This window comes from Rhipicephalus microplus, chromosome 2 (genome assembly GCF_043290135.1).
Source record: "Rhipicephalus microplus isolate Deutch F79 chromosome 2, USDA_Rmic, whole genome shotgun sequence".
Classification (NCBI taxonomy): Eukaryota; Metazoa; Arthropoda; class Arachnida; order Ixodida; family Ixodidae; genus Rhipicephalus; species Rhipicephalus microplus.
The window spans coordinates 123,932,112-123,954,049 of record NC_134701.1 but is presented as its reverse complement, the minus strand read 5'-3'; the positions used below and the strand labels follow the sequence as shown (position 1 = coordinate 123,954,049).

The 21,938-nt window shown below is 45.0% G+C and overlaps 1 protein-coding gene across 3 annotated transcripts in view; it reads left to right on the top strand.

The window, feature by feature from the left end:
• The window catches only part of mRNA-cap (RNA guanylyltransferase and 5'-phosphatase mRNA capping enzyme), a 113,724-nt gene that overhangs the window by 81,664 nt on the left and 10,122 nt on the right, over positions 1 to 21,938 (top strand). For all 3 annotated transcript variants that reach the window (XM_075886758.1, XM_037422017.2, XM_075886759.1), the window contains exons 16-18: positions 5,997 to 6,097; positions 10,689 to 10,755; positions 15,860 to 15,983. In XM_075886758.1, the coding sequence (XP_075742873.1) occupies positions 5,997 to 6,097; positions 10,689 to 10,755; positions 15,860 to 15,983 (292 nt within the window). The remainder of the gene's footprint in view (positions 1 to 5,996; positions 6,098 to 10,688; positions 10,756 to 15,859; positions 15,984 to 21,938) is intronic.

Genomic DNA, 21,938 nt, shown 5'->3' with positions numbered 1-21,938 from the left:
GTCGACACCGAGCTCCACGCGGACAATACCCAACCGAGAACAGTAGGAAGCGGTGCCCTCTTCAGCCGCCCGGTCGGCGTCTGCTCATGGTTGCCGGTTGCCATTCATTCCATGTAGAGTCTTCGGAATTCAACTTTGAACGGTCGATTCACGCTCACATCCAATGGTTGCAACATTCCTGTGAGGCCGCCTGGAATCACGGCCATTTCTGTGCCGACACGGCGCAGCTGCTCCTTCATTTTATCAGTAAGGTGGCTGCGGAAACTATCTAACACTAGAAGTGAATGTTCGACCAACAAAGCTCCCGGTCTGTTCTGCCAAACACTTTTCACCCAGTCAAGCACCAAATCATCGTTCATTCATCCCTTCTCTTGGGCTCTAACTATGATGCCCTTGGGGAAAACTTCGTTGGGAATTCTTTTCCTTTTCAAAACAATGTACGGGGGTAGCTTCCGCCCGTTGGCGGTCACGCAAAGCATCACGGTGCAGCGTTGGCGCTCAGCGCCCGTGGTCCGCACGGCGACACTCTTCTTGCCTTTTACTTTGACTGTGTAGTTCTCGGGAGAGTCAAACCACACAGGAGTTTGATCAGCGTTCACTATTTGCGACAACAGATGATTGTGCTGATGGCGCAGGCCGATGACATGCTTGTGAAAACTAAGCATTTTGTCGGTATAGTCTTCTGGCAGCCGTTGGCACAGCGCTGTCCTTCGCCGAAAGGAGAGTCCCTTCCTTTTCAGAAACCTTCGCACCCAGCCAGCATTAGCCTTGAAATCCCCGGCCGGTATATTTTTTGCACGTGCCAAGGCTAGTACCTTCATGCACATGTTCGTAGTGAGTGAAAAACCATCGTTCCGCACCTTAGTCACATAGCGGAGCAACTCCTCTTCCAAATCAGGATACTTGCACTGTTTTGCTCGGAAAGCGCGCTTTTTGATGTTGGTGTTCTGCAAGGCTTTCTTCTGAGCGCACCAACGTCGAACACACTTCTCGTCAACGTTGTATTTTCTGCCGGCGGTCCGTTTCCCGTGCTCGAGAGCAAACTCGATCACCTTCAACTTATAGCCAGCTGTATAGCTATTCAGCTGCTTACCCATCGTGCCAAAACGTAAACGTCCCGCAGAAAACTAGCTAGAGTTCCAATTCAACGGTGCGCAAAACTCGAGCACATGGCAGGCTTGAAAAGCACAATAACCGAACAACGCACAAATACCAAAGTCGGTGATGCTAATGCCGATATGGATGGCGCCCTTGTATAGAAGTGTCAGAAGTTAAAATCCCGCTTTAACCTTTAGTTGGCGGGTGTATGAACACTACTGAAAAAACTTGAAATTTTTAGCTAACTTCATGAACATATTAGCATGAAAAAAATCACCAAATTATTCTAATGACTTACTATATGGTGATGATGATAATTGCATTTTCTAACGCTATCTACTGACAACGCCTAGTAGCTCACACGCGCGCGCGCATTTTGAATACGTATGGGTCAAGGAAACAGCGAATGCGGCTCTTACACGCAACTTTTCTTTTTTTTTAATACGTGCTTCTTAAAAACGGAATGCGGCCCTTACACAGGTGCGGGCCTTACACGCGTGTATACGGTACCTGTCAAACCGGACATTCCGTGTCCGAGTGGGCAGCGTTCTTTCCCAAACATTTGTCCAGGAAACAGGCGGGCCGCAAGGTGGTGTACTCAGCTGCACACTTTTTCTCATCAAATTGAATTCCTTGCGCTTGTCCATCCCTCGCAATATGTTTTATTTTACATATGTTGATGACGTCTAGCTTGGCTTTAGATCTTGCAAACTGGCAATGTGTGAGCGGCAGGTTCAGTTAGGTTTAATCAATGCCTCCAAATGGGCAGAGGAAAACGGATTCCGGCTGAACCCACAAAAAAGCATGTGTGTCTTGTTCTCCCGAAAGAGAGGCATGCACTCAGAGCCCGACATTGTACTGAACGGTCAACGTCTGTCTGTTAATGCGGAACATAAATTCTTAGGCTTAATCTGGGACAAGTTGACCTTCATACCGCTAGTCAAGTATTTAAAAACTAAATGTTTAAAAGCCATGAATGTTTTAAAAGTGTTGTCACGTACTACGTGGGGTAGTGACAGGCAATGCCTCATGAATCTGTATAAAACCCTCATTCGCACCCGCTTAGATTATGGGGCCGTTGTTTATCAGTCTGCGACTCAAAGTGCTTTGAAGATGCTGGACCTCGTGCACCATATGGGCATCCGCCTTTCTACAAGTGCTTTTCGCACCAGCCCCGTAGAAAGCCTTTACGTTGAGTCAAATGAGTGGTCTCTTCATCTGCAGAGAACTTACATGTCCTTTGTATATTTCCTTAAGGTGAAAGCAGACAAGACGCAACCCTCATACTCTACTATTAATGATTTGTCGAGCTCCATTCTGTTTCAAAACAGGCCTTCGATGAGGCAGCCCTTCTCAGTTCGCCTGAAGGGTCTAAGTGAGGAAACTGGAGTGTCACTTGAACACAGTTTAATGGCTCCTGTAGCATACCCGCCACCGTGGCAGTGGCAGACTATAGACTGTGATGTGTCTTTCCTAGAAGTTACAAAACATGCGCCTATTGCCCATATCCGAACATACTTCATGGAACTTCAACACAAATACACACGTCCTGAGTTCTTTACAGATGCCTCCAAGTCCAACTCCTCTGTGTCCTACGCTGCTGTCGGCCCATCCTTTTCGGATGCCGGCCCTCTACATCCAGGCACAAGTATCTTCACAGCGGTAGCTTAAGCGATACTTGTGGCGGCTAAACACATCAAGCAATTACAAATACAAAAAGCAGTAATTTATACGGACTCCCTCAGTGTCGTAATGGCTCTGCACAATCTTAAAAAACAAAAAAAACCCTGTCCTCATCTCACTTTACTCCACTTTATGCACACTCTACACACTCAAACAACATGTTGTAGTGTGCTGGGTGCCAGGGCACCGTGAGATCCAACGCAACGTGATGGCGGATCAGCTTGCTGCATCCGTCCACGAAAGTACTGCCACTACACCCATATCTATCCCGGCCCTTGATCTTAAGTCATCTCTCAAACGAAAGCTCAGGGTCTACTGGCAGAGCAAGTGGGATAGACACAGACAAAACAAACTACACATTATTAAGCCACACTTTGGCCATTGGCTGCCAGTATCAAAATCGCGTCATACAGAGGTTCAGGATAGGACACACTTACACGACACACACATATCTTTTGTCCAGTGGCGATCCACCATTGTGTGACAGATGTGGTGAAGCACTAATAGTTCTTCACATTTTAATCCAATGAAAACAATTAGAAACTCTAAGAAAACAACACTTTCCATCACCCTACCGACAACATATACCTTTACACCCTGCAATGTTCGTCGGTAGGGAACCACTTTTTAGTCATAAATCATTGTTGCATTTTTAAAAGAAATTCATAGTTTTCGTATCTTATACCCGGGCATTCCTTAGCACGACTTCTCCAGAGAGGTTTTTGCAGCGGTGGCTACACAACAAAGCACTTGCCTCACGGCCCTTGGACGCAAGGGTGTGAACGAGTGAGGCACTTGTGCTAATGCCATACGTCTGCCATCGTTTTCTATTATCACCAACTTTTGTCATCTATTCACACCACACACACCTTTCACGGCATGGTCATGATTTTATTACTTGTATGTTTTTACCCGCCTTACCGCGAGGAAATTTATGACCCTTATACAGCCGCTTATCACAATTATTGTCCATATCTTTAGTATGATGAATTGGCGCTCCAGGGCCGTGAAATGGTCCTTGCGCCACAAAACATCAAACATCATCAAAGTTGCCGAAGTTCACTAAGAAATGCTTTGCAAAAAAAAGGTGGGGGACATGCCCAGATTGAAAAAATGAACTATACGGCAACGGGCAAAGGGGAAGGACAAAGCGGACCGAGGGGGGGTTGGCATAATAATAAAAAACGAAAGATATCCAACAGGTAAGGAGGCGCCAGGTGTCAGTTAGCGGTGCTGCAGCGGATGAATGTAGGTGGTGCGTCTATCACATGGGGATAAAAAAAAAATCCAAAAATCCAAAGTGGCACCGTGCTCTTTGCCGAGGCCTGTGGACAATGCAAGCAGCCTTAGGCTATTAATGTAGCCAATTTTTACAAGTGCCCTTCTGGGCATGGGCTCCAAAGTTTCGTCGTCCTCACCATCCGATTCCTCCAAATCGCTATTGCCATGCGCTTCATTCACAATGCCCTCATCTGTGCACAGTTCCGCAGTGTTGGCATCATTATCCGCCCCAACGAAATCATCGCAACAGATGTCACGCACACCCTGCCATGTCGGAATGGTCCTGTTCGAAAGTTTCAGGCTCGGCATCTTGTCTGACATTGACGAAGTCAGTTTTGCGAAAACAGTTTTTCACACATGTAGCCGTCATCGCTGCTCATGAAGCCTTCACCATCTCCACAGCTGAATACATAGACACCCGATGTGCAAGTTGTCTGCCGGGTGGTCAACAGATATGAGCAATAACTCCACAACGCGGCATCTATAATAAGTATTAAACGCACGGATTAGGACTAAGCCAAGCGTTCACACTTTCAATGTCTATTAGAGCTGCAGAAAAAAAGTGCGAAAGGCCTCCAGTGTGCCATCCTGACCACACATGCACTCTAATAGCGAGCAAGACGTGCTACGCTCAACATGGATGCCAGCACGCGTGGAGCTGCTCTGGTCCTGTGTGCCCGTGTATAGTCAGAAAACAAAACTTCCAAATTGGTGGTGGTTGTGGTTAGAAGAATAAGGAGGCGCCTAATTTTTGCAGCCCTGAAGAGAGCACGGCGCAGCGCCAGTGTGACTGTGGTCAGTGAGCGGTGGAGATTGGTGAAGGGGTTGGAGTAAAAAGAAGAGAGACTTGCGAAGGAGTTGCGATAGAGTGGAGAGGGGAGCATACAGCAAGAAGACGACCTTGAAAAACAAAACACACAAGAAGGCAGCTCGGGTAACCTGCTTGCAGGGTCCACGAAACGCGCAACTCGCACATAAGAAAACTTGGGAGAGTGGTCTGCGCACAAGTCAAAGAATCGCATTGTGGAGCCGGCGGACTTATGCGGCTCCATTGACTTCGATAATTCGTGATTCGTTTCATGTAAAACCGTTTTTACGCTTTTAAACGCATGTGGAAGGCATGCTGAGCGGAGTGTGAAGCGAGCGAGAACAGGTTCTAAACACGGAACGAATCGCAAATTATCAAAGTCGGTGGGGTAGCGCAAGCACGTGCACAAAACAACACCAATCCAGGCAAGACGCAGGCGCAGATGATCGGGTACAGTCGGTGGCTGACGATGCGGGCAAATGGTCTGGTCACTCCAGGCCGGCGGAACCAATGATAGTGTGACAAAACCAGCGGTCAAAAACTGAGTGGAGATTAGTTTGCCGACCGGTATTCGAAAGATCAGTGGCAAACATGGGTTTGTCTGGCGATACGGAGGGCTCAGAGTAGTGGGGGACAAGGACAGAGCGGTGCGTAACAAAAAAAAAAAAAAAAACGGTCGGGGAAAGTGACAACTAAAGGGTTGCAGAGGTAGGGTTAGTGTTTAACAATAACAATATATGGGCACCTCCCTGATAACTTACCGGTAGTCGAATGTGCTTTCCCGGGAAGCCGCCAGAGCACCGACTTCGTTCGCTGTTACCAATTGGTGATGCTCAGAGACATTCGTTCTAAGTGTGATTTTGTGCCATTGAATTAATGGACATTTTCTCGTGGGTATCGTTTGTTGCAAAAGCTCGTTTTAAGTGGGGCCGTTTTATGTTGGCTCGACTGTACTTGGTCCCCAAATCTAACCAAAGTCACTGAAGTGTAAAAATTCTTGATCCACTGTGTTTTTCATGTATCTGCAGCTGCAGTAAATGTGGAAATAATTCATTTGCCCCTGAAAGATCATTCTTGCTTTTTTGGTGTCATTATTATTAAACGTGGTGGCGGTTCCAACATGCAGCCGTACATCTGTGGCCGAGCTATGGATGTGCTCAAGTGGAAGCCGCCCCACCTCAACACCATCGACTTTCGGCTAAAGATTATCAAGGAAACTGGCCCAGGGTGAGTAAGCCACAGCAATCAAAAAGAGGATGTATGGTATTTGTTTGTGAGATGCATCGAGGCAAAGAAGGTGCTACTGGTTCTTGCCCTGTCGAAGTGCAGTTTGTGTTGATTCAAGGTGCCCTATGAACGGTTATATTGTTTGTGTTACAAAGAAAATGTGTCATGGCTGTGACTGGCCACAATTCCTTTGTACAACTTTGAATATGTTGTAAGTATCTGGTGGGAAGATGAAAGGTAAGAAGAAGAAAAAAAAAAGGGGGGGGGGGAGAGGATCTTTGCACATTGTGCAGCTGAATAGGAGAGTAATAGGAATAGGAGAGTAATCTGGAGTACTTTCTTAAAAGGAGCTGGTCGAGGATGGTTGCTTGCTGAAACCCGCCACAGTGGTCCAGTAGTTTAGGCACTCACAGGTTGCAGGATTGAAATCCGGCTGTGGTGGTCGCATTTTCGATGGAGGCGAAAATGCTTGTGGCCCATGTACCTAGATTAAGGCGCTCGTTAAAGATCCCCAAGTGGCCTAAATTTCCGGAGCCCTCCGCTAAGGCTTCTCTAATAATCATGTGGTGGTTTTGAGACGTTAGACCCCAACAATTATTATATTATTGCTTGCTAAAAATACCCTGTGTGAAAATTTGTGGCTTTATACACTTGCCTTTGTCAAAATATTTAGTCAGACACACCTTGGGACCTGAAAATTATATCCTGTGCAATACATATATGCGAGCATAAACACAGGCACAATGTGAACAAGATAATAGCAAGACCATGGCGTTATTCCACTGCTATAAAAACTGCAAGTTGTCCCGTGTATGTCATACCACAAGGAAATGTGTGGCTGGCTGCTGATGACTAAGCGCAACTGAGCCCTCTGTAAGGTGTAGGCTGCTTTATTCCAGGTGGCCATAAGCATTTCACTTGGTATGACACCTCGTGACGTGTGCTATGCAATGTGTACAACTACATACAGGCACTCGTTACTTCAGTAAAACGGCAACTTGGGTGAGTTTGTATCGGTTCATAGTTTCCATGTAATGGCACTCAGCAAAATGAGCGGACTGATTAGAGAAAAGAATATGCACACAACAGTGTGTGTTGTGCGTGTCATTTCTTCCATCGGTGTGCTCGTTTTGTTGTGGGCTGTTAACGTTGAAATTGTGAACACATCACTTGTGACAGGAGGCCAAAGATAAAGTTGATGACGATGATGGTCTAACAAGTTCGCAAATGAAAAGTGCCTAAGAATGGAAGCTTCAGCGAGTTGGTATGCGGTCATCTTGGTTGATACAGCGCACACAATATGACGAAGAAAAAGTGCCTGCCTGCGTTTCTTTTTCTTGTCGTCAACTCGTGTGCGCTGTATCAACCAAAATGAACAGTGTCTACATGTGTTACCTACCTTGCCTGGTGTGACACCTAAGGCAGCATTATTATACAACTGTAATATAACATGTGAAATTACGTTGCTGAGCATGGAACTTCCTATGCGATAGGTCACCATTGATTGTGAAAACCATTTATCGTTATTTATGCGAATGATAATCATAATAATACTGCATTCAATGTAGAAAGCTTTTTAGTATATAAAAATGTTACTTTGAGTGTGTAAACTGCATGACAGTCAGGGATGCACCCAACGTTTTGGCAAGAGAAACGAAGCATATTGTGATTATTATAACAGAGAACCAACCAGAAAGCTTTATACAGTAAAACCTTTTAATCCGAACTCGGTTATTTTGAAATCTTGCTTAATTCGAAATATTTCTGTAATCCCATATGTTGCAGTGTAAGTCTGAGCGGATAATCTGAAGCAGCGGTCAGCACTAGTACAGTTAATTTGAAAGCTTTGGGTGCCGTGTGCCAGTTCTCGAATCCCGATTTCACCGCAGATCCGAGGAAACGACAACCCTTAAGAGCCATAAGGCAATGCAATACAGTGAAACTAATAAGTGGCAGCTGAAGCACCCCAGCCTCACTACTTCCAGCGCACCAAAAAAATAAATAAATGAAAAACGGTCTTGTGGTCAATCGAATCGTGTGCTTGCGGAAAACACAATGTGCTTCACTGCAACACAGTGGTGAGGGCAGGCAGCATATTGTATGTTTCTCGCAATGTCAGCATGTCATGATTTGCCCATACTTTCTGGGATTGTAGTGAAATGAATAAAGGACAGTCTGGCCGAACTCCCTATGTATGTGAACCTCCGATTGCCGGTTCCTCCAGCAATTTGTGCACTTGTACTGCTGACGGAGTTCTTGCCTGCAATGCCTACTTCGAAAACAGCGTCGAAAGCTTCAGTATCATGTTTTCAAGCCAAACCATGTAGGAAATTTCATCACAGTGGCAGTTATTTACTTCATTATTTTATCAGAAAGAATGGGTGAATGGTCGCATCATGACATGCTGACGCAGCGAGGAGCAGGCGATATGCTGACGGTGTGTCACTACTGTGCTGCAGTGAAGATGTCTTGTTTTCCGCAGGTCGCATTTCAGTTAATGAGGACAGTGTCTTCTTTTTTCTTTTCTTTTTTCCGGCGAAAGCCGTGAGGCCCACCGTTCCCCGTGTTTGCTGCAAAATCAAGACCAGGCATTGTTGGAAAACATAAACCTTGGAGCGGCGAACTAGCCGGCACAGCAAATGACCTACCCTGATTACTTTAATAACTTCGTGTTCGTCGCATCCCACTTTCTGTATGTTCCCGATTTGAAAACTCACTTAATGCGAAGATTTTTCGCAACCCCAGTGACTTCGAATTAACCAGATTTTACTGCATTTTGGAGGATGATACTTTATTAGCCTAATGCCTAAAGAAATAAATATAGGCTGAAAGTATTGTTCCAAATAATGCACGATCAACTGAAGATAGATAAGCTCAAATATTTACATTTCCCAGGCAAAAGAAATCCCAAGCTAACCACGATTGCATCATAAAATCATACTGAACAAATACTGACACATTTCTATATTCTTTTTTTCCAGATGTCATAGAAATGTGGAACAAACTGCCGAACGAAATTGTTGTTTTAAAAGATGTCACTGACTTCGAAAATGCTGTAGAAGCGCATGTACGTGTTTGTTAAATTAGATTTTTTTTCAGCGCCAAGTGATGTCAGCCACTTCATGTTCTTAACAAATATTTTTAAAAATGACTGGGGATTCTGAATTGTTCTTGAATTGTTATTTTGAATGTCCAGTTGTTAATTAAGAGAATACCAGTTTTCATTGTGAGTTGTCAAGGTATTAAGAAACTTTATGAACATTGTACATTCTTTAGGTATGTCCTCCCTGTTATGACCCTCTTTGAAGGTTGACAGTGTTTATAAATAAAAATAAAATAAATAATGTTTGTGGTCGTCCCTTTAAGGCAACACTTAATGGCCATTAAGAACAAACATCTTCGTTGTTGTAGATGGCGTGTTCGATGTCTTGCCTTTGTGAAAGTACTCGTTTCTCGGCAATATAAATTGGGATAGTTGCCCACACCAGATAAACTAACCCTCTGGTAGTCCATCCTGTGATGCGTGCAACCTTAGGTAACACTTAGGACACGTGGCGTGATTACTTACTAGTAGATGAGCATGTAATTCTTATATTACAGTACCAAAGTGCATTCATAGCCATTAAAGCATTGCCTGTTGGGTGGGAAACTTGAGTACAGTGATACAATTCGGCATACTATGCTTTTCTGCCGAATACATATTGCGTTTTATATTCTCGGCCAACGTCTCTTAGAAATACTGTAATCCATACAAATAAAATGGACTCCCCTGCTGCTTTTAGTCCAAAGTTCCTGTTGTTTTTTTAGTCTTTTGGTTCTGAATTTTAACATTAGAAATTTTGAACTGAAAGTGCCTCAAGAGTTTATTTTAGTTGTATTATTTGTACCAAGCTGGACAGATCTCTGGCGAATATGTACACCATTAAATACTGTAGTACAGTTTTATGCATTTAATGCAATCACATTCCCCGTATTAGATAATGCAACTGCAAAAATGGATCTAGATTGATATATAAAAAAATCCTACATTTATTTTTTCGCATATTAGTTTTATTCACTTATATTCGCATAAGCCAGGCACGTAACGCGCAGGCAGAATAACTGACAATGATGATGATATTAGCTCAAATCTCATTCCATCAAGCCACAATGCAAACAAGGCAGAGTCACTGGGGCCGCAGCATCGTCGGTTTTGTGGCAAAAAGATCGCTGCAAGGCTCGGCCGCAGTGTTCAGCGTGGAGCCAGTGTGCCAGAAGAGAAATTTCAGAATTCAGAATCCTTTTCAGAAGAGTTTACTCCTGGGTGTTGAAAAGAAGCAAGTGCAGCCCGAATTCATCAACCACTTAATGTGGCTCAATAAAAATGAGTTTCTGAAAGAGTACGCATAGCTTCCAGTTTTTTTTAGACTTCTGTAGTTAAATATCATTTTTGTATAATATAAAGTTGTTAATATAAAGTATTTCCTGGTTGCCCTGGAGAACGTATCAATATTCCTCTGTGTTGGTGAGTCACACTTTTGTTTCTCCTGCTCAACGTTGTGGCAGTGTTTGGTACTTATTTCTCCCTGTCTCTTTTTTTCTTCTACAACAGTATTGTACCCAAGCTAGTCGGACATCTCTTTGTGGGTGGCTGTGACCTTCCATACGCAAAGATGAAGGTATGCTTTTTGCTCAACTTTCTACACTCGACCCTCGTTATAACAAAGTTGCATATTACACGAAAATAAGTTTGTTGTATCCAAGAATTTCTTATAAAAGTTAATTCCTAACAATAAAGCTCTGCTGGAGCACCAATAAAGTTGTTAGCAACCAACAATATTTATGGCAAGACTATTTTCATTTATTTTGTTAGTACCAATAGTTTGTTATATGCAGGTTTGTTATATTGAGGTCTGAGTGTATTACAGGCAGTGAAAATGCATGGTAGTTAACTCCTTTGGTTTGTTTGCAAAGTGCATGGATGAAATTCAAAGTGATAGCCATCTAGCATTGTCCATATCTTTAAAGGACCACCAAGAAGAAAAAAGATCATTGAGATTGTCGATCCTGATATGTCCCTGATATATCAAACCCTGATATATCAAACTATTGGCCGTATATCGAACAGTTGAGAAATACCGTTAAGTCTTTCATGCAAAAGTGTAAGTCCAGTGCACCCATATATTTCGTACTCTCGCACAGCGGTACATCCACTACATAGAACGCTGCACTGCGCCGAAGCCCAGAAAGGGCATTTTTCCTAGCAAATATTGATCAATTTTCGGCCGCGTTATAACAAGTTCTGATCCCTTTGCAAGCACAGGCGACGAAAGGGCGGTGTTATTTCATAGCGCTGATCAGATTCGTTGCGCGGTACTTACGAGCACGCTGGTATACTTGATCCAGAATTTGCAGGTCCTAAAGCGCGGACATAGTGTTTTTCAAAAAGACTGATTGATGAGGACACCAAGATGACAATGCGAAGGGACTCGGCGATCTTGCTGCAATGTTCGCATTCCCTTGTTTGCTGGCGCATAGTGGCATGCGAGCTTGAAAAGCATGTTCTTCGAGATTCTCGTGACGTATTTTCAGCGTTATCGGTTTTAGAACGCATGTCTTGGAGGCTACGCTGTTTCTAGTTTTTCGCATCAAAGCAGCTGAAAGCAGCGGCTGCCAGATGCAAAAGCCTTAAGTGACTTCGATATCGCCAACATGCCGACGGTGGGAACTCGTTGAACTCGGCGTTGTCTTTTGCGCCTTCTGGACTTGTTTGCTTCTCGCCTCATTCCTGATTAATTCTCATTCAGGAGTTGAACTGAACGTTGACCCGCACGTTGTGATAAAAATTACCCCTGGTGCTTAGAGCGACTTCAAGTAATGCATCATTGGAAACGTTCCTTGTGGACCGGGAGACGACTTCCGGTGCGTCATGAACACTGACAACGGTGTACAGTGCCTCGTTGAATTCTGCGATGCAGCGTTTCCGCAACCATCTCAGACAGTGTGCAACTTCATTGGTGCAGATGACGACGTAGCCTTTTCTGACTACCTCGATGCTGATATCATGGCCGCTGTTGCTGGTGCCACGGAAGTGTATCCGTGCGGCTATACATATGCCAACACCTTCGCTGCCGCCGCTAACCAACCTTTGCTGCGCTACAAAGCTTGCATTGGCATTCTGCATCAATCAATGCTGTTGTGGCCAAAGGAGCTAAATTCTCTTATTTGAAAAGCTTCAGTGACATTGAGGATGACTGGAACTTGATGCCGTGCAAAAAACAAGAAAAGTTTGCGAACTATTTTCATTCAGAATAAAGTACGATAACTTGCAGTTCACACCTTGTTCTTGATCACACCTTGATTCTTGATTATACTGTGAGCGAATCGTTATGTTAGTGCTTGTAACTATTTCCGAAGCCTGAAATGTTTTAATTTGGGCTTTAAAGGAGCGCTGACATCAAATTTACTCATGCCTAGATTTTTGCGTCAGCGAGTAGCTATAGACCCCTTAGCAATGATTCACGACCTAAAACGCAACTGAGGGATGAATAACTATCTTTTTTATTGATTTATATTGTTGGGATCCAGCACTATTCAAAAACGGCCGGTAATCTTGCCGTCTTCAGCACTAGGAGCACCAGTAGTGGCGCTACCTCGCGGTCACCTCCAGATCACGCCACAGTTGACCACTTCTCTACAGAAAAGAGTGACGTCAGGCTCAGCTGTTCCACAAACATTTCGTCTGCTAGGCGGACTCATGCAGTCATGCCTTGTCACCTGCATTGCTGTCGGCGCCGTACAAAGTGTCGACTCGGGTTCAATACGACAGTCTGGAGCTTGGAATCCCCGCGATTCGCGACGTCGCGAATTATTTTCGATTCGATCGACCTTTTGCAGAACAGTGATTTCGAAATCGACGCCGTTCTAAGCAGCATTGCAGAGGTGCCCGACGATTCACGCTTCAGCCATGTTCGCTTGTGTGTCTCAGCTATTTTGGTGTGTTTTTGTGTGCGAAGCATTCAGGTATACGCAGAAGGGTCAATGCAATATAGCTATCGGGAATGAGCATCAACAAAGAAATAGAATACGTTTCCTGCTTGTCAGGTTCTTTTTTGCGCCTCCAGATGGCCCCACCTATCCAGCCTCTCGCAGTTAACATGGTATTACCACTTTTACATGGACGCAAAGTCTACACATGAACCAAAATTCAACGATACCTGCGTGTTACTTGTTAGCGATGATATCTGACTACACGCTCTTCCAGTTTTATAACTTGTGGTCGTGCTGATGTGTAACACATACGTGATATGAAAAGACATCCTCATTGCGCTTTTTCCGTGCTTCGAACTAGACGACTGCAACTCACCTGCAACTCACAACGATTCCCCGACATGCTGACCGAGAAGCAAACGTTTAGGCATGGTCTTTTCTTTTGCCATTCTTTTAAAGGTAATTTTTATCTTGATAATTGCACGAAATCATTCAAACCGGTGCGATGAAGATCAGAGGCGACGAACCTGGCCTGGCTAGACTGCATCTGCGCGGGCTAGCCCGGCCCTTGCCCGGCAGTGGTCGAGCGAGTGCGTTTCTGCACTTCGGCACCAGTCGGCGCCACGATAAGAACACCCGAATCGTATGCGTCATTGCTACTAGGGCATCGTCACTCAGGATGGTATTTGTGGAATGTATCACACCGAACACGTAGCACTAGTGTTGATGTCGCAGGGCAGTCTTATTTATCATTTTTTCTCCTTAGCTTTTCTACACTGTTTGACATCGAATTAAAATAACTTCCACGCGACGGATGCCGTTCAAATTTGGCCAAGAAGACCTATGCATACCAAGCGATTGAATGACGGGCACATCTCGATCTTGAAATTTGATGTCAGTGCTCCTTTAAATGCACATATTTTATATTTAGATAACCTGGTTGCTTGGGCGAGTTGGTACGACATGATTCACATAAAAAACAGTGCCAATAATGAGGGACAAGAGAAAGAAGTTTTTTATGTGAATTATATTTAGAATTATCCATATATCGAATTATTTTGTGCTCCTCTTCGAGTTCGATATATCCGGCATCGACTGTAATACAATGTAATGCTTCTAGAGTAAGATGTCATATCTAAGCATTGCATGAGCTCATTGTAGCATCATGTTTATCGACGGCATCTGGTTAGGCCTCTTGAATTTTTATTATTTGCAAGTCGGACCATAAAATGTTGCAGTTTTGAGACCAGTCTTTTTTTTTTTTCCCAACAGTTACACCACAGCCGATGGTGTGTGCCTTTCTTTCACCTGGTTGGGGACTTCTTGCGTTTGAGCAGTCTAGAATGATTTGGTTGTTGGGTTAGCTCGCATGTCAAAATTAAGTACTTAGATGTCTCCTATGAATGGTTTTTCAGTTCACATCCAGTTGTCAGCCAAATCCTAATCTGTCTGGCTCTACAACAAATGTGCAGTGCCTCTTTCATAGTCAGGTTACTTGAAGCTGTTTATCTTGTAGCACTTGCAGGAACACAAAAAATGATTATGCATGTATTAGTAAAGTGCGATGTCACAATACTGAAAACAAGACTGTTGCCATGACATGATGCGTAGCAGGTGACAAAACACGTAAAAAGGAAAAAAAAACAGATAAAGACGCCACTTTGAGGTTCCCGCAAGTGACATCGTGACGTCATAGATTTTGAAGGTGTCTACTGGGTCTTACGTAGCTTCTAATCAGTAAAGATAAAGTACATTGTAACAGGGGCGTAGCCAAGAAGTGGCACACCGAACACATGCCCTCCCTCCCCCCCACATTTTTTTTTTTTTTTGCCATGGCATAGAGAGCCAAAATTGGCCATTTCAAGGGGGTGCCCCTCCCGAAATCATAGTGGTGCCCCCGCCCCCCTTTCCCCCAAAAATTACTGGCTACGCACCTGCATTGTAATCTGTGGGCGCCAAATAACTAGCACACTAAATTTCAGAAAATTTCGTCTAGTCAATGTCGCGAGAATACGACAAATACATTTTTCGATTTCTGACACGTCAGGGAAAACTTTCGATGCAGAATTAAAAAAAAAAAATGAAACTTTCACCTTGATTTTCTCTGCAAATGGTAAACTTGTGATGGTGGAACCTATGTCGTTAGAGTTCTCAGAGTGCAGTTTCTCAGTCTAAATGAAGTCACTGTTTCTCTTTAGTGTCCCTTTAAGATGCTGTCACCTTTGAGCTGGAAGTGCGATTCCAATCGAGATATTCTTGGTCGCTTGTCACTTGCGGTTGCCCTTTAAGCGAATATTTAGCTCTGGCTGTTTAGAAGTGGCTCAAGTGCTGGGAGGCATTGCTACAGCATGAGTAAGAACCAGTCAAATGTGCCACTATTTTATTTCAGCTGTGCGTTGCTAAGACATTCGGGGCATTGGCCTGGCAATGAAATCGTAAGCATTGGCAACATAAAAAAAATCGAATAACTGAATGCCAGCATCTTCATTTGCAGTTGCCATGGTTGCTTCACAGAGCTGACATATCAGTCCTTAAAAAAATCGAAAGACAAACTATGTGGCATCCTAAAATTTCGGCTTTTGTCTTACGTTTCTTCACTATATGGAACAAATGAAAAACGTTAGCAGCATGTGAGAAAGATGAACCGCAGCCTATCAAGCACATCAGAAAAATCGAGCACTGCAAGGAAGGCCGTTTGAGTTGATTACAACATTGTTTTACCTGTGTGCGACTGTGTTGTAAAGAATTGCTGTTGTGACAGGATCTCGTAAACAACTGTGTTTTGTGTTGCAGGTCAACAAGCAGTTACGGAACATGGACAACAAGATTATCGAGTGCAGGGTTGAAAGTGGCAACTGGGTCATGCTTCGGGAGCGAACAGACAAGTCTTTTCCCAACAGTTACATCACGGCCGATGGTGCGTGCTTGTCTTTGGGCAAGTTGGAAACATTTCGGGGTTGTGCAAATATTGAGAACTCAGAATATCGGGTCTGATAGGGTGGTGCTAAATTCACGTCTCTAAATCTAACGGCTGCGGTTCTTATTTAGTAGGGATATTTTTCAAATTAACCCACACCTGTATACCTGAAAGGCGGCTCAAGCATGAGTTGCTCTACAAACTAGCTGCAAGCAAATTGACGCCTGTGTTGGATTGAATTGAGATATATGATCAACCTGTTACCAAAAAACGAAGTGTTCCAATAAAAAAAAAAAATAACCCCACCCCCAAAGGAAATCGTGAGCAAGTGCACTATGTAGCGGCCATAAGGGTGTTTCACACATGAGAAACCAGCGTTAGATGAATAATGTTTTTCTTTTTTTTACACCGTGCAGCCAACAGCGCCGTTTGCCGCACGTGGCGTTTTTCTGTCGCGAGAAACGCGGTAGACATTTGCAGCTCTAGTACCTAATGTGCACGGTTAAAAAATACTATGAAGTGAAGAAAACAAATAGCGGTCTCGGCTCTGTGGTGGCGCTGAGGCGGTGGCAAGTCACGTTCAAGTCAAGGAGGTGGGGTTCTAGTTGCTAGGGGTGAGGATAAGTGCGCTCGCCCGTAGCTGTGGCTGACAGCTACCGACGCCGAAGCGTGACATGGTGGGGGCTCCGATTGCTAGGGACGCGCTGCCCAAAGTTTTGCTATGTGAGAGGGCAGTGGACGGATCTTGACAGATGCCTGACATAGCCCGACTAAGAAATACATTCACATTAAAAAATACAGTTAGGTAACAAAATGTTGCCAATACTGCTCAGGCATTGGTCACGTGATCCAGCATCTGGCCTCCTCCCGCTGGCTCATAGGTACCACTATTTGTCGTGTCAGTTTTATCGCTACCCTCGTTTTCTCCCCATTATCCTCCATGCTCTGTTCATACTCTCTGGCAGCATGCGTTAAATGGTCCGCTGCGGCGGAGCAGTGGTTAAGGTGCTCGGCTGCTCACATGAAGGTCACAAGTTCCATCTCAAGCGCGGTGGTAGCATTTTAGTGCAGGCGAAATGGTAGAAGCCCGTGTACTGTGCGATGTCAGTGCACGTAAAGAACACTGGATGGTCGAAATTTCTGGAGCCCTCTTCCACGGTGTCTCTTACGATCATATTGTCACAGCTAATAATGTCCCCAGGTCAAGTTTCGGATGGGCCCTGCACAGACCAGCGACGTAAACCTTTGCGCGTCTTCGATGACGACGTGACCATCCCGCCGCGGTCGAGTGCACTCGTGGCTGTGACATGTGACACGTCAAGCAATTCTGAGAACAGCCATGGTTTATCTACCGCAAGAGGTGTCGTGAGCATAAAATGCGGACCCACGCACGTCCTTGTTACGAAATTCAGCTCTGAACGCCGACATCTGATGAGGGGCATGGCAGTCGCGTACATGAAAGAGCTCGCTGAGATGACAGACTGCCTAACTCGTGAGAAAGATAATTCAACTGATCTGCCCCCCGTACCTCTATCTGTTGATATTGGCCCAAGTTTGCTGCCGGCGCAGAAGTAAAGTATCCTGAAGCTTATTAACCAGTTTGAAGATTGTTTCTCTTCGACGTCCAGGGTCCATCAAACGCCTCTGACGAAACATCGAATTATTACGGACGACATGACCAGACCCATCAGGCAAAACCCCTACCGGGTAGCTCCGCGGGAACGTGAAGCCATCGAAAACCAGATGGGACAGATGGTTGAAGATGACGTTATTCAGCTGTCAAAAAGCTCTTGGGCTTCGCCGTTTGTATTAGTGATGAAAAAAGACGGCACCTTACGTTTCTGCGGGGATTACCGCAAGCTGATTCAGGTGACAAAAAAAGACGTTTACCCACTTACGCGTATCAACAATTCACTCGATCGACTACGGCATGCGCATTATTTCTCGTCGATGGATCTAAGGAGTGGGTATTGGCAGATAGAAGTTGATGAAAGAGACCGGAGAAAACAGCTTTTGTGACACCTGATGTCCTTTTTGAATTTAAGGTACTTTCATTTGGCTTGTGCTCAGCACCAGCAACGTTTCAGCGGCTAATGGATACTGTACTATCAGGACTTAAGTGGCAGACGTGCTTAGTGTATTTAGATGACGTCGTCGTATTTTCTGCCACATTCGACGAACACGTCGAGCGACTGCATTCAGTATTTCAAGCTATCCGTTCCGCCGGACTAACACTTAAGCCAGAAAAATGCCATTTCGGCTTCGAAGAGCTTCTGTTCCTGGGGCATCTTGTCAGCAGTGAAGGTGTGCGGCCTGACCCTGAAAAAATAGGTGCCGAGTGCCGTTATGAATTTTCCAGCGCCAATTGATAAAATGGCGGTCAGACGGTTTTTAGGACTGTGTGCGCATTACCGTCGCTTCATTGAGAACTTCTCAATGAAGCCTCAATGCCTCATCGTTGACCCGCCTTACCAGAGAAGACGTCGCATTTGTATGGAATGAAGAACAGCAAAAATCATTCGACGAGCTGCGGAAACACCTTCAGAAGCCACCAGTCCTCGCACACTTTGATGATGACGCCCCGACAACAATGCACACCGACGCTAGCAATGTCGGCTTAAGAGCTGTACTCGTGCAGTGGCTGAACAAGTAATTGATTGCGCGAGTAGAACTCTTCACATGCGGAAGAAACTTATTTAACCACGGAAAAAGAGTGTCTTGCGGTAGTGTGGGCAGTTATGAAATTCCGCCCATATTTGTATGGTCGTCCTTTTAATGCTGTCAGCGACCATTACTCCCTCTGCTGGCTGACAAATTTAAAAGACCCTTTAGGACGATTGGCGCGCTGGAGCCTGAAGCTTCAAGAATTTGACATGACGGTGGTCTACAGATCGGGAAGCGACATTCAGACGCCGATTGTCTTTCTCGTGCGCCATACGAACCTGCAACGGCAGAAGATGACGATACAGCCTTTGTCGGAGTTGTAAACATGAATACTGTCGCACAGCTGCAACGAGACGACCCGGAACTAGAACTCATATTTCGCTTTTTGGAGGGTCGCACTTCAGCTGTACCTAGACTGTTTGCGAGAGGGCTTTCGACATTTCGCTTGCGCAACGACGTCTTGTATAAGATGAACTTCACGTCACACGGAAATGACTACTTACTCATCGTGACAACATCTCTAAGGAGTTAAGTATTACAGACATGCCACGATGAGCCAACATCCGTCCACTTGGGTTACACGCGTACGCTGTGCAGAGTGAGGCAGAAATACTACTGGCCAACACTGACGGTGACCGTTCAACACTATGTTCGGACTAGCCTTGATTGCCAGCGCAGAAAAGTCCCACCCGTCAAACCAGCAGGCCTCCTCCATCCTATTGACGTGCCTGTTACTCCATTCCCTCAAGTCGGAATGGATCTTTTGGGCCAATTTCCCACCTCATCGGCAGGTCGCAAATGGATTATAGTAGCCACCGACTACCTCACCCGTTACGCCGAAACCAGGACTCTGGAGAGGGGCACGGCAAGTGAAACAGCCCGATTTTTCGTGGAGAATGTGGTGCTGAGGCATGGCGCTTCGTCAGTGGTAATAACTGACAGGGGAACTTCATTCGCAGCCGAACTATTACAGACGGTTTTAAGACTTAGTGGTCTTACGAAGCATTTCAACAAGACACTTGCGGATATGCTCTGCATGTACGTTGATGTGAAGCATAAAAACTGGGACGAGATCTTGCCGTACGTCACGTTCGCCTATAACACGGCTCATCAAGAAACAACAAGAACAACGCCATTCCGCCTTCTTCATGGTCGTGAAGTCACCACTATGCTGGATGCCATGCTGCCGCACGAGTGCGAAAACGTGCAAACGGATGCTGATTATATCACCCAGCTTGCCAAAGAAACCCGACAACTTGCACGCTTACGTATTAGTCGCCAGCAGGACTACGATTCAAGACAGTACAACCTTCGTCACCGACTAATCTCATACGAGCCAGGAGAGAAAGTTTGGATATGGATTCCTATTCGGCGCCGTGGCCTCTCAGAAAAATTGTTAAGACGGTACTTCGGGCCTTATAAAGTTCTATGACGTCTTAGTGACATTAATTATGAGGTTGTTCCTGAAACTGCGTACTCCTTAAGGCGTCGAAGGTGTGCTCCAGAAGTTGTGCACGTTGTTTGGATGAAACCTTACTTCTCCGAATAAACTCATGCGTTTCCAACGAGTACAAACCACTTTGATCATAAAGCATCGGGACGATGCTTTTTTGAATGGGAGGCTAATGTTACGGCTAATAATGTCACGGATAAAGGCCGGGTAAGAAGACAGGGGACGACGAAGTGATCAGCGTGGACAGCACCCACGGTTGCTCCGAGGAAGACGCCGCCGAAGGGGCTGCTCTTTTGTTCTGTTAATACAGACCTTGTTTTTCCTGGTCGCACCGTCATCCTGTATCCTGTTATTTTCTCGTCGTGACAATATGTTGGTTTTGGGGCATAAAACCCCAGATATTATTAATAACATGCATTGAATGAAGGATTAAGATTATCCAATGCATTGACTCTTCGCTTTGTTAAAATGTTTGGAGCAGCCATTAGAGACTAAATGGCTCCGTAAGATGGAACTCTGGACAAATTCATGTAGCTTTCTTATCGCTACAGTTGTACGCGTTGTACCAGTGTGGTTTAACCAATGAACTTTAGTTCGTAGTCAGCGCCCTGTTGTGACCATTTCTTTGCCGTTTGTCTGTTTCTGTGGGGCTGTAGGCATCGTGAAACTAGATAGCTATTGGGTAGGCATTTGTGCAATGAGGTCTTGTGAATGTGTGATCGCTGGCTGCAATAAGAGGACCCATGCAAGAGGTTTCCTGTAACAGCAAACCTGAAAGGTTTCATTTTATACCAGAGCTGCAAATGGTGTGCCTACTTGATCTGATGTCATCGCCTTTTTCAGTAGGTGATTACATCATAGATACCGAAATTTGTGATGTTATCGATACATCACAAATGTCATTTCACAGGGGTGGAAGTGCTGCGGCAATTGTGCCGTTCTGTAGCAATTTGACCTGCTGTGCCAGGCTGCGCATTAACAGTAATTTCCGTGATAATTGTTGATTGGAAGCGTAAACTGCCAAATTTACCCGAATATTATTGTCAACCGAGTAACGCTGAGTGCTGGCCACACAAAGAACCGGCCGCATCGATATTCAATATAGTTCGATCCCATGTTCCATCATGATCATGTAATTTGCTTCATTCATTGGGCTTGCTAGTACTTGTCTCATCACTGTTATCGCTGTGGTTTCCACCCAAAAGTGGGGGCACCAACATGAGTAACTATGAATTATCTAGTAATGCAGTAAAACCTCGATAATTGGTACCCACCAGGGACGCGGCGTGATCATGAATGGCAGCGTGTGTTATAAGTACAAATGTGCATCTCTTGACATGCACCATCACCACCAATAACCGAATAGAGTAACAGAGCAGTTGTTGCCCAAAGTACCCATCAAAAATTATTTGCTTCCTTTTAGCCGAAGTGTGGAAAAGATACTTAGCTGGCATTTCCGCACGATCATTTGATAGCGCGCAGTGGCAAAGCAGCATTTCAAAACTTTTACAGGGTCGGGGATACGCAGCAACTGAGATAGCGACAGAACAGATCGGCTTTCTGCGATACATATGTGCGCTTTTCTACCGCAATCTGACACCAAGCGACAACTGACAGTTTTATTGAAACACGGAGTGATTGCGTGGACTCTATTATCTCCTGGTTAGTTGTATGCAGCAGGGCTCTTATGCTGCCCACACCATCGCTGCCGGGCGGCTCACTGTAGCGTGCAAGCAGAGTTACTCTGTGAATTGCTTGACCCTGCTTTGCTCCAGACCAAGCACAGATGAGCAGAGTAGTGGGTTTAATTAGAGGTGGGATAACAAACTTCTTCCAAA